At 41.3% G+C, this 16,802-nt stretch overlaps 1 protein-coding gene across 1 annotated transcript in view; it reads left to right on the top strand.

Annotated features, from left to right (window-relative positions):
• Nucleotides 1-16,802, top strand: part of ubr3 (ubiquitin protein ligase E3 component n-recognin 3) — a 381,077-nt gene that overhangs the window by 204,798 nt on the left and 159,477 nt on the right. The window contains 3 exon segments of the mRNA XM_085986233.1: nucleotides 3,290-3,439; nucleotides 4,738-4,871; nucleotides 9,890-10,000. Of these exon segments, the coding sequence (XP_085842359.1) occupies nucleotides 3,290-3,439; nucleotides 4,738-4,871; nucleotides 9,890-10,000 (395 nt within the window).

Genomic DNA, 16,802 nt, shown 5'->3' on the forward strand with positions numbered 1-16,802 from the left:
CTGTCCTGATAATTTTACAGAAATCACAAAAGGAGACTTGAAAGCGTTTATTGGGAAACCAAATTACTTTGAGTCCATGCCCCAGATATATGTATGATAGCAAAATCTTGACAAAGGGTTTGCCCTGAAACGTTGACTCTATTTTCTCTCCACGGATGTTGCCTGGCCTGCTGAGTTTTTCCAGCATTTTCTGTTGTTACCCCAGGTGTATGTATTATACATTTCTACTTGTGCTGTACAGTATTTCCCCAATTTCCTTGTTGCTGTAAATTAATTGGAAATAAATTCAATTAGCTCCTTCAGCTTGTATGAAGCTGGATTAACATCTTGATATTTTCCTACTTTTGAGCGGCCGAAGATACTGTGAGAATCCTGCATAAGTTACAGCAAGCAACTTAATCGTAATCGGACTTAAATGGTAGGCCTGGGATAAATTGCTTTCTGCTCTTGCCAGAAGTAAAAGGTTGCAAATTGTAAAGGACATGGTTGATTCATGGAAACTGTCATCTGTCATTTTGAGTGAGAAAATGGTGTTTCATAAGCCCGAATAGTAACCGTATGACATAAGCAGCTTTTGCAGGAATTCAGCCTACTTGAGAGTTGAATATTTGTTCATTCCTGTTTAGATAGTTTGTATGAGTGGTTGGAAATAAAATGTTTATAACCACATGACATGCTCTGTTAAATTAGTTTATGCAAAGCTTCTTAGTGTGGACAGAAAAGTCTCATGTGGAGTGTTCACCTTCATGAAATAAGAAAGAAAGACTTGCATTTATATAGTGCCTTTCACAACCACTGGATGTCTCCAAGCGCTTTACAGCCAATGAAGTACTTTTGGAGTGTCGTCACTGTTGCAATGAGACATACAGAATTTAGTTAGTTGACCCTTTCTAAAAAAAAAAAAAAATTTTAAAAAATTAGTTGACCTTTTTTAAACTCTTCGAAGTTGGTTAAAACCCAGATAGAGCACTTAAAGTGCTCTTTATTAATACAATCTGTTAACAAAGGTCACGTTCAAGGTAATCCTGATGTTGAGCTTCATGATGCCTCATTTCTAATTATCCACAAGAGTTTTCTGTCCCTTGCAGCTATCTTTTGTCCTGGTTATGTTCATTCCTAAATTTTTGCGGTACTGATTTAAACTGAAAGATGTCAACATTAGTTTGGTGCCCAGTATTAATATGTTCTTAAGCTATCTGATTCACTGAAATGCAAGAGTAAGGTAGGTGGGTGCCATTTGAGTTAACTCATACCTAGCTAGATTTTTGTAATAGACCTTGGTGTCTGATTGCATTTTTTGGCGCTTATTCCATGCTAAAAAGTGATTAAAATAGCTGATCAATATGAATTTATGTGTTGAATTCAAGTCATAGATTTCATAGTTGCCATAATATTAGTAAACCATGCAAAGTCATTTTTGAATTATATCCGTTGAAGGATTTGTTTCTGTCATTCTTTGGGTCAAAGTAAACAGATTAAAATGCAATTAAATAGCAAAAGTACACTAAAGTCATCTACATTTCTGTGTATTTAAAAAATGAGTATTGCTGTCATATCACCATAGAAGTATATTGTAATGATATACAAATTATTTTTCCTTTTTATTTTCTGCCATTTTCTTTGCTTCCATCATTCTCTTCTGGCTGGGGATGGAGTTTAAGTCTTCACTTGGAGATGGCTATTATTAGCACTGGTTGCTTTATGATACCTCACCAATGGCAGCCAATCACTTATGAGCTGAGACATTGAATGTCAGTGTCATTAAACCACAGGGACCATTACAGCCGAGTCCAATCCTGCCAGGACAGACAAGTCATTGCCTCCAGGGCCTCTGTTCAGAAGACTAGAAGTAGGCTCATGACAAGAATATGTAATAATATGACTTTTTAGTAGTTTCCTTGACTAAGGGGAAGCTGGGATTGACGGCATTCATCCTCCTGGGAGCGGGGAGTTTGATTAGGGTGAAGTATGTTTCGTGAACAGTTTTTGAGTTCCTTTTTTGGTTTTGCTGACCGGCAGGTTATAAATGGTAGCCTCCATGCTTCTGTACGTGATTAATAGACCAGAACTTTCTCCCAGAGAACCCTGCTGCACAGCACCCTTCGAATTGTACTTTAGTAGCTTAAGTATCCCACAGAATCTTTGCTGTATATTTGCCTCCTTGACAACAGTGTCTTCATTTTAAAAATATCATCTTTTGCATCTGTTTAAATGGATAAATGCTTTTCCTCTGATGGTGGAGCAGAGAGGAGTGCAACCTAGAGAAGTTTACATTTTGTTTTAAGCAACTATGTAATTCTCTTTTGAATGAATTTGTGGTTCATTTTGAATGAATTTCTCTGCTTCAACAATGGTTTGGGGCAGAGAATTCCAAATTCTGACCACCTGTTTAAAAAAAATAATAAATAAATAAATAAATAAATAAATTTCGAAGATTCCCTTTAATTCTTTTTGTGATCATCATAAATTTGTACCCTCATATTACTGCCTTGGTGACCTTGGAAACATTTATTGTTGTTTATCTTCTAACCCTTCATAATTTTGAAGACCTCTGTCAGGTCACCCTTAATTTTCTTAACTCTAGAAAACATTTCAAACTGGATTGCTCAAAACAACTAAATGTTTCTAGCTTTTGCCTGTTAATTTATTTGCACTCCAAACTTGCACACAAATGGGAACGCTTACTATTTGAACAATGCCTGGTAAAAAGCCAAGGATAAGTAGGGGTCATTCCTTAAACAATACATTATTTGAAATATTTTTGTTGGAAAAAAATGGTCACGTGGTGAACAAATTTGATTGTATTTTCATGAATAATCTCAACGAAAGGTGTTAAATGTATTGATTGCAATTGTATTCTAAATCTACAGTACTTTCTGCTCTGTTTAATGGGTGAGGTTCACTGCTCAATATTATCAGATAATGTGTTGATTTGCCCCAGTGCATGTTAGAACAGTAAAGTATTAGTGGAGCTTTTCCTTACAAGCCAGAAGTGGAAAAGGCAATATTTTTCTTCTGATGACGAAGGCAGCATATAATAATTCTAAATATTTAAATATGCAGTCATTCTTTCCCAGGTTCACCTGACCTGTTTATAATCTGGGATGTAAAGCATGCAAACTTCTGTTTCTCTGGCTTAGCTGAAAATAGGGTAGGGAGAGGGGTGAATGTATAGAGTTTTATTGCATTTCAGTTAGTGTGCCTCTTTATAAATGTGCATATTTTAAACCTTTATTTGTGTAAATGTGTCTACCTGAGTGGACTCTAAATGCAGAGGCTATTCTTTCAGAATCACCTGACACTGATGTTGCCATGGATATAGGATCATCAGAACAGCAGGTTTCAGAAACTGTGTATGACTGTGTAATTTGTGGACAAAGTGGCCCATCAACAGAAGAAAGACCAACTGGATTAGTGGTTCTGTTGCAGGCTTCATCAGGTAACCAATTTCACAAGTTGTAAATTTTATTTTGCACTTCTTGATATCAATTGGTACATTTATACAAACTAAATTTGAAGATTATTTTATTGAAGCATAGCATTGCTTATTGCTGTACTCCTGAGAGTTAAATTACTGTTACGTGTAGCTTGTTAAACCGGGCTGACACATGATTCCAGAAGAAAATCCAGCTATGTTGCACAGAATGCTTTCTTCCCTGAAGCTGACTTTTGTTTAATCCTCCCAAGGCAATGAATATAAAGGTCAGGGAACTAACAATGATTCTGAGTGGTATGCCAAATCTAATTTCTGTAGTCCTGAAAGGTTTTTCATAAAGGATATTTAATCAGGATTGCTCAATATTAATACCATTATTTTAAATAATGTACATGCCTACAACCTCTATACTGCTCTATAAAATTGAGAACGAATTCTCAAATTATATTATATTGCACAGTTAGTTTCTCTCCCATCTAGGAAAAGTGGCCTCCATTTGTTGCTCTCGCCTGTTTACTTTTAAAGTCCGGTCGCGTTGGCCTCTGCTGTGGAAAGCAGAGAAACCAGCTGCTATATTAATGGAAATGTGGGTGTTGGGGAGCTGGCTACTTGTGTTAATTCACTGAAATCAGCTTCCTTAATCTGATGGCAATTTGTAGACCCACTTTTGTTGTGACATTTATACTATGGAGTGCAGCTGTCAGAGGGAGACCAACTCAGCACCCATCATCCATGCTCCTATAATATGGACTACACTCCTACTGTATAAAAGCCCCCTATAGATAGCCGTAGATCACTTTTCTTATCTGGCCCCAAAGTTGATATAGATATGCTCCTGGAAAACTGGAACAGAGTGGTTGGGGAATTATTGGTAGATATTATCGTTGTATGGTTTCTCCTGAAATCATTTGTTTTATTGTGATTATTTTCTTACATTTTGATAGATTTTATCAGCTACAACTTGCTGTTTCTACTCCAACTTCAAGATATCCTCAATATTCTCATTCCATCCATTTCATAGACTGAGTGGAAGGGGGAATTATAAGACTGTGTAGGGATTCAATTCCTCGGGGGCAACTGTGCAGAGCTGATCATTTATTTATATAAAATAGCTTTTCTTCAAATGTGTATGTAATTGTTATTTTTTAGCTTGCTGCCTTCATGAATGTTGCTGTTGCTAATTTCTCATGCTTGATAGTTTGGAAGTTGCAAGTGTGATAGAAAGGATTGAATTGTAACGTGCTTGTTACTGTATTTTTGGCATTTATACATACCAGTACTGACTTACAAATTCATTACAGTCCTTGGGCACCGTCGTAGAAGCACTGAACCAAAGAAACTGCCAACCAGTGATGAAGAGCAGATTTACCCTGAGGATACCTGTGGAACTGCACATGATGTCAGGATCACAGATTTGCAGCAATATTTCAGAGATGTAAGTGTCATTTGTTGGACTAAAAAATATATAAAACACATCGAATTTTCCATTTTGTAAGTTAAATTTGAACACAGAATAATAGTTGCTTTCAGTTAGAATTACTGTGTAAAGTCCATAAGTTGATCTAAGTTGGGTACCGAGTGAAGGTGTGGGTCTTTTCTCCCCCTCTCCCAAGCCCTCACAGGAAAGGAGGAAAACATTGGATAAATGAACCTGCTCTTGATGCATCTCATTGTTGTTTTGCACTTTGGTATTGGCATAGGCCTGGCAACAAGACATTAATACATCCTGGTCCGTTCCATTTCCTGCACTTCACTTCTCCTCTCACCCCTTCCCCTCCCTCCCAGAACCGTACAGGGTTCCCCTTGTGCTCACCTTCCACCCCACCAGCCTCCACTTTCAGCAGATCATCCTCTGCCATTTCTGCCACCACTAAACATATCTTCCCCCTCTCCTTTCAGCAATCCTAAGGGACCGTTCCCTCCGCGACACCCTGGTCCACTACTCTATCACCCCCAGCACCCACTCCCCTTCTGGTACAAGCACAGGAAATTTAACACCTGCCCTTTTACCTTCTTCCTTCCCACCCTCCAGGCCCAAGCACTCCTTCCAAGTGAAACAGCAATTTACTTGCACTTCTTTTAATTTAGTATCGTGTATTCGCTGCTCACGATGTGGCCTTCTCTACATTCGGGAGACCAAATGCAGATTGGGTGACTGCTTTGCGGAACACCTCTGTTCAGTCCGCAAGCGTGACCCCAAGCTTCTGGTTGCCTGTAATTTAAATTCTCTGGACCACTCCCACTCTGACCTCTCTGTCCTTGGCCTCCTACACTGTTCGAATGAAACTCAACATAAGTTCGAGGAACAGCACCTCATCTTTCTATTAGGTACTTTACAGACTTCTGGACTCAACACTGAGTTCAATAATTTCAGATCATAACCTCTGCCCCCATTTTTCCAGATGGTAGCTGTTGCAGATGATTCTGATATTCCCATTTACACATCCTCTAGACCCACTTTTTTTTCTTTACTTGTCCCATTACCATCTCCTTTCATCTTGCACCATCATACCTTTTTGTCATCTATGTTTCTATGTTTCTAACCTCTCCTGCCTTCAATGCTATCACAGACTTCCCTTTTGTTCTTTCCTCCCCCCACCTTTCCCTACCTCCTGTACTTGCTTAAAACCTGTTATATCTCTAACCTTTTCCAGTTTTGACAAAAGGTCATCGACCTGAAATGTTAACTCTGTTTCTCTCTCCACAGGTGGTGCCTCACCACCTGAGTATTTCCAGCATTTTCTGTTTTTATTTCAGATTTCCAGCATCCGCTATATCATGCTTTTGTATTAATACATCCTCTCCTCTTCCCAACCCCACGCCAACTGTGACATAGCGTCATAACGGCATGAAGGAGACCATTCAACCCATCGAGTCCGTGCCTACTCTCTGTAGAGCAATCCAGTCAGTCCCATTCCCCTGCTCTCTCCCCGGAGCCCTGCAAGTTTATTTCCCTCAAGTGCCTATCCAGTCTCCCCTTGAAAACATTGAGTGTCTCCGCTTCCACCACTTCCATCAGCAGCGAATTCCAGGTCATCACCACTCGCTGCATAAAAAAGTTTTTCTTCATAACCCCCCTGTATCTCTTGCCCAAAACCTTAAATCTGTGTCCCCTAGTCCTTGTGCCATCAACTAGTGGGAACAGCCTTTCCCCGTCTAGCCTATCCAAACCCGTCATAATCTTGTACACCTCCATCGAATCACCCCTCAACCTTCTTTGCTCTAATGAAAACAAATCCAACTTCTCCACCAGTGGGGTGCCGCAGGGATCAGTGCTGGGGCCTCAACTATATTAATGACTTGGATGAAGGGACTGAGTGTAATGTATCCAAATTTGCTGATGATGCAAAGATGGGTGGGAAAGCAAATTGTGTGGAGGACACAAAGAATCTCCAAAGGGATATAGATAGGCTAAGTGAGTGGGCAAAAATCTGGCAGATGGAGTTTAACGTGGGAAAATGCGAGGTTATCCACTTTGGTAGGAAAAATAAAAAAACAAATTATTATTTAAATGGGGTGAGATTACAAAATGCTGAGGTACAGAGAGATCTGGGGGTCCTTGTACATGAATCACAAAAAGTTAGCATGCAGGTACAGCAAGTAATTTGGAAGGCAAATGGAGTATTGGCCTTTATTGCAAAGGGAATGGAGTATAAAAGTAGGGAAGTCCTGTTACAACTGTACAGGGCATTGGTGAGACCACACTTGGAGTACTGTGTACAGTTTTGGTCTCCTTATTTAAGGTAGGATATACTTGCATTGGAGGCAGTTCAGAGAAGGTTCATGAGGTTGATTCCAGAGATGAAGGAGTTGTCTTATGAAGAAAGATTGAGCAGGTTGGGCCTATACTCATTGGAGTTTAGAAGAATGAGAGGGGATCTTATTGAAACATATAAGATTCTGAGGGGGCTTGACTGGGTAGATGCAGAGAGGATGTTTCCCCTCGTGGGAAATCTAGAACTAAGGGGCATAATTTCAGAATAAGGGGGCACCCTTTTAAATCGGAAAAGAGGAGGAATTTCTTCTCTCAGAGGGTCATGAATCTTTGGAATTCTCTGCCCCAGAGAGCTGTGGAGGCTGGGTCATTGAATATATTTAAGGTGGAGATAGACAGATTTTTGAAAGGTAAGGGAGTCGAGGGTTATGGGGAGTGGGCAGGGAAGTGGAGTTGAGGCCAAGATCAGATCAGCCATGATCTTATTGAATGGCGGAGCAGGCTCAAGGGGCCAAATGACCTACTCCTGCTCCTACGTCTTATGTTCTCCAACCTGTCCTTGTAGCTAAGATCCCCCATCCCCGGAACCATTCTGGTAAATCTCCTCTGCACCCTCTCAAGGACCTTCACATCCTTCCTAAAGTGTGGTGACCAGAACTGGACGCAATATTCTAGTTGCGGTCTAACCAGCGCTTTATAAAGGTTCAGCATAACTTCTCTACTTTTGTACTCAATACCTCTATGAAGCCCAAGATCTCATATACTTTGTTAACCACTATCTCAATATGTCCTGCCACATTCAGGGACCAATGCACATTAACTCCCAGGTCCCTCTGTCCCTGCACACTCTTTAAAACGATGCCATTAAGTGTCTATTGCTTCTCCCTGTTCCTTCTGCCAAAATGCATCACCTCACACTTCTCTGTATTAAATTCCATCTGCCACTTGCCTGCCCATTCTGCTAGCCTTTCTATGTCCTGTTGCAGTCGATTGGTATCATCATCACTGTTTGCCACACCCCCAAGTTTGGTGTCATTGGCAAATTCAGAAATTCTATTCTGTATTCCAATATCCAGGTCATTTATATCTATCAAATAAAGCAGTGGCTCCAGCAATGACCCTTGGGGAACACCACTGTCTGCCATCCTCCAGTCTGAAAAACAGCCATTTAGCATAATTCGCTGTTTTCTATCCTTAAGCCAATTCCTTATCCAAGCAGCCACTGACCCACCTATTCCATGAGCCTCAATTTTGTTAACCAGCCTTCTATGTGGTACTTTGTCAAACGCCTTCCTAAAATCCGTGTAGACAACAGCCATTGCATTCCCTTCATCAATCCTCCCTGTTACTTCATCAAAAAATTCAATTAGAATAGTCAAACACGATCTGCCTTTTACAAATCTGTGTTGCTCTCCTTGATTAGCTTAAACCTCTCCAAGTGCCCGTTAATTTTTTCCTTGATTATTGTTTCTAAAACTTTATCCACCGCTGATGTTAAACTGACTGTGTGTGGTATGAGAGAAAATAAGTAAGGATTGGATGTTGCTTTGGGTTAGAAAGTTCGAGGGCCGGGAGCGGCTGGAGGAGCGCGGGAGTGGGGAGGGGAGGCTTGTGTAGAGATCGTGGGCTGGAGGAGCACGGGGGAGGACCAGAGGAGTGGGGTGGGGGGTGCTCAGCAAAGATCCGTGGCCTGGGGATGGAGGCCTCGTGGATGGGATCGGAGGCCTTGTTGCGAGGGCGGAGCGTCAGGTAGGGACAGTGGATTCAGGAAATAAGTGTAAAGGCACTTTCCACCTAGATCCAACAGTCCTCGCCTTGCATTAGCTGGCGAGTTTCACGAGGCGTGCAAAACCTGACCAGCTAAAATGAAATACAAAATGGAGGTTAAAGCAGAGGCTTCCAGCCTCATTATAATATTTAAATAACTTACCTGCCTTCTCGTTAAAACTGGAAGTGGGCGGGTTGGAGGTAGGTTCAGTTCAGTATTCAGATTTTTAACACTAATTACCCACGCACCCCCAACCCACCCGTTTTTAGGGTTAAAATTCCCCCCTTAGAGCAGAGAAGGTTTCTGTATATAACTGGTGCTAAATCTCTTTCTTTTCCTTTCCTTTTTTAATCTTGTTAATTACAAACTTTACCACTCCCATCCAAAAAGCAGCAGTTAAACTTTACCAAATAGTCCGTAAAGTTTAGTGGAGGTGAAGGACCAATTTCTACTATGCAATCATCCAAATATCCAGCAGAGCATTTTCATAGTGAAAATTACTTTTTTTTTCAAATTGCAAGCTGTCTTTGGATTGAGTGAGTACTGATGAAAAATGTAATTGCAAAGTAAATATCTATAAATGTCTGAAACACTGTTCAAGCAAACTCAACGAATAGACCTTCCAAATAAAAAAAACAAATGGATAAAATGTTTAACTTCTACAGTCAGGATTTCATTGCTCTATTACAAATGGCAATCCATGACAAAGTGCTTCCCAAAATGTATACATTTGTGAACAGTTGAATCAGTGCTAATTAATTGACCTTTGATTGTGGATTTTTAAAAATGTTTTGTTCTAAACAGATGCACAGAATGATCTGTAGATGGCAGTATTGTAACAAAGTGGTAACTGGTGTTTTTCTGTTCTTTCTGATTGGGTCTTTCTGAAACCTGTGATTTTAAATGTAAGTTTCTTTTGTTGAATAAAGTTTTATTCATTAAGTTTTTGTTTACAATTCCTCCTATTTAGAGTTCTTGCCTGCAGTCAGTCTCCATAGGTTGGGAAGGTGGTGTGTATGTTCAGACCTGTGGACACACTTTACATATTGACTGTCATAAGTCTTACATGGAATCATTGCGGGTGAGTTAACAACTGGAATGTTTTCATTAAAGCTCAGTGAATCATTTTTCTGCAATGTGAAAATGCTGCTCTTTGAACAATGAGGAAATTCAGATTCCCAATAAAGTTATAATTTTCCCATTTTCTTCAGATGAAACTTTTTGGTGAATAGGATGTTTCTGGGACTATTTCTCATTGGTGAAATGTTTGGGAACATCTTTTTCAGTGGAATTTAGTGTTTTAATGACATTTTGAAAAGAACAAAATCCTATGAGAAATGCACACTTCTAATACAATAATCATCCAGTGGGTGAAAGTACCTGAGAGGCACAACCCCTTCCAAAATAAAAACTGTGTCACACTGGACTGTCTTGACCAGATGTTTTTCTCCTGTTACAAAGGGCTTATTTGAACCACCATAATTCTCGTCTCTCGACAACAACCGAAGTCTTTACTTTTGTCCTTGCACACTGAAAGGTTCTTCTAGTTTGTTTTAAATCTGTAACTCACTGATTAATCTTTTATGTTTTAGCCGTTTCTTTTATAGAAATTCTGTGAAACATTTTGAAATTCTCCCCATTTTTCTGCAAAGTTCCGGTTTTCAAGCTGCTACAACTCCAATTGTGACATATATTCTCCTCCTTTCCACTCTTCTCTTGAAAGCAGTGACACGTGCAGATATGATTCCACTGGCACTAGCACCTTGCCCAAGCCTAGTTATGGAAGGAAATATCAGTGATAGAAGGGAATCTAAAACAAAATCAAGGAGGAACTTATTGGATTCAATATAAGTTTAAAAAAAATGTTAATGGAGAAAATAATGGGACATAGAATAGATAAATCTCCAGGACTTAATGGTTTTCACCCTAGAGTACTAAAAGAATTAGGTGAAGAAATTGCAGAAGCATTTGACATAATCTTTTAAAGCTCTCTTGATTTGGAAATTGTGCCGTTAGATTGGAAATTTGCTACTGTCACTCAATTATTTGAGAAGGGCAGGAGAGAGAAACCAGGTAACTACAGGCCTGTCAGTTTAATGTTAGTTGTGAGGAAGCTGCTAGAACCTGTCATTAGGAATAGAATGACTGAGCACTTGAACAAATATGTGCTGATCAGGGAGCCAACATGGCTTTGTTGAGGGTAAATCATGTCTGACTAATCTAATTGAAGTTTTTGAGGAGGTCAGTAATAAGGTAGATAAGGGAACGTCTATGGATGTTATCTATACGAATTTCCAGAAGGCATTCACTTTGGTTCCACACAAGAGATTATTAGCAAAAATGAGAGTGCACAGAATTGGAGGTAGCCTTTTGACTTGGGTTGGAATGGGTTGGGAGACAGAGACAGAGTGTGGAAAACGGGTTGGTACTCTGATTGGCAGGATGTGACCAGTGGTGTGGGGTTCTGTGGCCTCAACTTGTCACCATGTTTATTAATGACTTGGATGAAGTAATAGAGATTGAGATATCCAATTTTTCAGATGACAAAGTTAAGAAGGACAGTAAGTAGTGCAGATGGAAGCAGGAAGTTGCAAAAGGACATAGACAGATTAAGACAGATCAAGTGAGTGGGCAAAACTATGGCAAATGAAGTTCAATGTAGACTAGTGTAAGGCCATCTACTTTGGACCCAAGAAAGAGAAATCTGAGTATTTTCTAAATGGTGAGAAACTAGGAGCTGTAGAGGAGCAAATAAGTCCAAGTACACATTACATTAAAAGTAGACAGATTCAAAAAGGCTAATGGAATGTTTGCCTTTATCTCAAGGGGGCTGGAATACAAAGGGGAGGGAGCTATTCTTCAGTTGTATAGAGCCTTCAGTTATGGGCACCGCACCTTAGGAAGGATATATTGGTCTTGGAGGAGGTGTAGTGCAGATTCACCAGAATGATACCAAGGCTTAGAGGGTTAAATTATGAGTACAGGTTGCATAAATTTTTCTTGTATTCCCTTGAGTACAGATGATTATGGGATGATCTGATGGAGCTGATTAAAATGTTAAAATAATTTGAGAGTTGATAGTGAAACTATTTAGAGAACAAGGGGACGTAATATGAAAATTAGAGCTAGGCCATTCAGGAGTGAAATCAGGAAGCACTTTTTCACACACAGGGTAGTAGAAATCTGGAACACTCTCTTCTCCCCCTCCCCTCCCCCCCCCCCCCCACCCCCGGCAACAAGGCTGTGTATGCTGTGACAATTGGAGCTTTTTAAGACTGAAATAGATAGATTTTGGTTAGATAAAGGTATCAAGGGCTATGAAGCAAAGCGGGTAAATGGAGTTGAGGTGCAGATCAGCCATGACCTAATTGACCCATTCAGACTCGAGTAGCTGAATGGCCTACTCCTGTTATATGTTCCTGGTAATGTTCAAATGTACAGGTTCCTGGATATTCATTAATGAAAACCCCGGCTGATTTTCCCTTTTTCCTAGCCGAGGGATACGGAGAAAATTATAGCACTTCATAACTGTCCAAGCTAACATAGCACAGAAAAGGAACCAAACCTTTCATCATTATAATCTTTGCAGCAAAGTATCACACAGCAGGCTTTACCTATCCAGTTGTCAATGACTCATCACAACCGACTGAATGATGAACTGAAACTGGTTATCATGCTAAATGACTGCTACTTGGCGGCTTTTCACAAGGATCTGAATTTTCCACTGCAGTGGGTTTACCACCCCAAACGCACCGGGACAGCACTTCTGCCCATCGGTTTGACCCGGTACTATTTTCCTGGGTCAACTTAATTTTAACATCGGTGTGCTTGTAGCACTATTGGTGGCCTCCTTTGGGAGATCGTCTCTGTGGAGTAAGGCAATCTGATGCTGTTGCAGTATTAAACATCACTGAGCCCTCAAATTTACAGATTCTTCAGTTGAGGTGTTCGTGACTGAAATCTAGTAACAGAGGACCCAGCTTTCTGACAGGCCAACAAAGGACATGATCCAGGCCCAAAAGGAGGAGAGGGCCTTAGCAATGAGTTGTACCTCATGCAAATCCCACATGATTGCTTAATGCTGGAAAATGTTCAGTCACCTCACCAAGTTAGCCGAGGTACGAGGAGGCAGTTAGTACTTGAACCAATTCAATGTTAGAAGCATGTTTTATATTTCCATCCACTTTGTCCTCTCAGTCTTGAATGCCATGTATTACTTCCTTGAAAAACCTGAGAGACGATGATATCCTTTGAAACCCCTTCCTTGTCCTTCAAGTGTTTGTTCATAATCTAACATGTACAGAAACAGACTGCCTTTATTCTGTCCACTTTTTCCTTAAAAGAGAAAACAGCTTACAATGAAGAGACTTAAATACCACCACCGTCCCTCCAAGGCTTTTGCTGAAAAACATCAGCCAGACACATCAGATCCTCCTGCCACTGAGGGAGCACTAAAGAGTAGTATAAAATTAGGATGCAAAGGACACAATTATACTGTACCACAGCGCTCCCCCAGCACCATCAATACACCTAAAGCATGCCTTCAGAATCCCTATGCTCTACTCGATCATGAAGCGGGTGGCATCATGAACTTTGTTGTATTGTTGTGAAGCAGAAGTGTAGGAAACTTAAAGGGATTGTGAACCAGTGCTGCAGCAGGTAACCTTGATCTTCAGCCATCCAAAACTTGCATGTCACCAGTAGGCAGCAAGGGTATGTTGGGCTGGTGTAAAATAAAAGAATCATGGTAACTGGATGGTGTTCAAATTGCACTCCAGTTGGACATTGAGTGAAATGCTTTCCTGTCCAAAAGATGAGGTTCTCAAATGGAGTATGAATAGTAATACAGGTGCAGTCAATTGCACTTGACACCTGGGGAAATCCTGCCATTCAGTGAAAGTTCACCCTCCTGCGCTGTTATGCCAGGCCCATTGGAAAGGCAATAAATTGTGCAGCTCAAATAAATGATGCACCTGTCATATGCTTAATATATTGGGAGACAGCTGAACAGGATGTCGGATGTTGCCTTTGCAACCTGAAAGGAGCCCATTGTATGGAAGTTGAGTATCATAGAATGGTTACAGCATGGAAGAAGGCCATTCGGCCTATCCAGCCCATGCCGGCTCTCAGCTAGTCCCTTTTCCCCGTAGCCCTGCAAATTTCTTTGCTTCAGATACTTATCCAACTCCCTTTTGAAAGCTGTGATTGAGTCTGCCTCCACCACCCTTTCAGGCAGTGTATTCCAGATCTTAACGACTTGCTGCGTAAAAAAGTTTTTTCTCCTATCGCCTTTGGTTCTTTTGCCAATCATCTTAAATCTGTGTCCTCTGGTTCTCGACCTTTCTGCCAATGGGAGCAGTTTCCCTCTGTCTACTGTCCTGACCCCTCATGATTTTGAACACCTCTATCAAATCTCTTAATCTTCACTGCTCCAAGGAGAACAACACCAGCTTCTCCAGTCTATCAACGTAACTGAAGTCCCTCATTCCTGGAATCATTCTCATAAATCTTTTCTGCACCTTCTCTAAGGCCTTCACATCCTTCCTAAAGTGTGATGCCCAGAATTGCACACAGTACTCCAGTTGCTGAACTCCTCATCCATGCCTTTGTTACCTCTAGCCTTGACTATTCCAACACACTCCTGGCTGGCCTCCCACATTCCACCCTACGTAAACTTGAGATCATCCAAAATTTGGCTACCCCGTCCTAACACGCACCAAGTCCCGTTCGCCCATCTCCCCTGTGCTTGCTGACCTACATTGGCTCCCGGTTAAGCAGCGCCTTGATTTCAAAATTCTCATCCTTGTTTTCAAATCTCTCCATGGCCTCGCCCCTTCCTATCTCCGTAATCTCCTTCAGCTCCACAATCCCCCCCGAGATATCTGCACTCTAATTCTGCCCTCTTGAACATCCCTGGTTATAATCGCTCAACCTTTGGTGACCGTGCCTTCTGTTGTCTAGGCCCTAAGCTCTGGAATTCTCTGTCTAAATCTCTCCGCCTCGCTACCTCTCTTTCCTCCTTTAAGACGCTCCCTAAAACCTACCTCTTTGACCAAAAGGTCACCTGCCTAATTTATCCTTATGTGGCTCGGTGTCAAATTTATTGTCTTAAAATACTCCTGTGCAGCACCTTGGATGTTTTACTACGTTAAAGGTGCTGTATAAATACTTGTTGTTGTGGCCGAACCAGTGTTTTATACAGGTTCATCATAATTTCCACACTTTTGTACTCTATACCTCTATTTATGAAGCCCAGGATCCTGTAAACCTTTTTAACTGCTTTCTCAACCTGCCTTGCCACCTTCAATAATTTGTGCACATATACCGCTAGGTCTCTCTGTTCGTGCACTCCCTTTAGGATTGTACCATTTAGTGTATATGTCCTCTCATTTTTTCTACCAAAATGTATCACTTCACACTTTTCTGCATTAAATTTCATCTGCCACGTGTCGGCCTGTTTATGTCTTCCTGAAGTTTATCACTCTCCTCCTCACTGTTCACTATACAGGAAACTTTGTGATATCCGGCACCGACGGGACCAAGCTGTTGCCGTTAGATCAAAATTGCCGGACATGTTGAAACATATGGAGATTTTCAGCTCCGTGTGAATCAGCAAACCTTGTTGCTTAGCAACAGCTTCAAAATAGTCGGCTGCAGCTTAAAAGCGTCTCCAGCTGAAGCTGTTGCTTAGCTACAGACCTTGCAGAGCCTGACTGGGGGGGAAAAAAAAGCAACGAGAAGTAAAAATACTTACAGGAAACGGCTCCTGAATTTTGCCGGTAGATAGAGCTTTCCGGACTTTTAACCTCCGGATAAACCAAAGTTTCCTGTACTTTTGTGTCATCAGCAGATTTTGAAATAGTGCCCTGTACACCCACATCCAAGTCATTAATATATATCAAGAAAAGCAGTGGTCCTAGTACCGACCCCTGGGAAGGACCACTGTATACCTTCCTCCGGTCCAAAAAACAACCATTTACCACTACTCTGTTTTCTATCACTTAGCCAATTCCGTACCCATGCTGCCATTGTCGTTTTTATTCCATGGGCTTCAACTCTGCAAGCCTATTATAGAAACATAGAAGATAGGAGCAGGAGTAGGCCATTCGGCCCCTCGAGCCTGCTCTGCCATTCAACGAGATCATGGCTGATCATCCAAATTCAGTACCCTGTCCCTGCCTTCTCTCCATATCCCTTGATCCCTTTAGCCTTAAGAAATATATCTAACTCCTTCTTGAATATAATGAATTTGCCTCTACTGCCTTGTGTGGTAGAGAATTCCACAGGTTCACCACTCTCTGGGTGAAGAAATTCCTCCTCATCTCTGTCCTAAATGGCTTACCCCTTACCCCTTATCCTTAGACTGTGACCCCTGGTTCTGGACTCCCCCGCCATCGGGAACATCCTTCCTGCATCTAGTCTGTCCAGTCCTTTTAGAATTTTATAAGTTTCAATGAGATCCCCTCATTCTTATAAACTCCAGCGAGTATAAGCCCAATCGACCCAATCTCTCCTCATACATCATTCCTGCCATCCCAGGTATCAGCCTGGTGAATCTTCGCTGCACTCCCTCCATGGCAAGAACATCCTTCCTCAGATAAGGCGACCAAAACTGCACACACTACTCAAGATGTGGTCTCACCAAGGCTCTGTACACCTGCAGCAAGACATCCTTGTTCATGTACTCGAACCCTCGCGCTACGAAGGCCAACATACCATTTGCCGCCTTAACCGCCTGCTGCACCTGCATGCTTACCTTCAGCGACTGGTGCACAAGGTCACCCAGGTCTCGTTGCACTCCCCCTTCTCCCAAGCTATTGCCGTTCAGATAATAATCTGCCTTCCTGTTTTTGCCACCAAAGTGGATAACCTCGCATTTATCC

The sequence above is a fragment of the Somniosus microcephalus genome, chromosome 4 (assembly GCF_052327205.1).
Source record: "Somniosus microcephalus isolate GS21.2 chromosome 4, FLI_Smic_1.0, whole genome shotgun sequence".
NCBI lineage: Eukaryota > Metazoa > Chordata > Chondrichthyes > Squaliformes > Somniosidae > Somniosus > Somniosus microcephalus.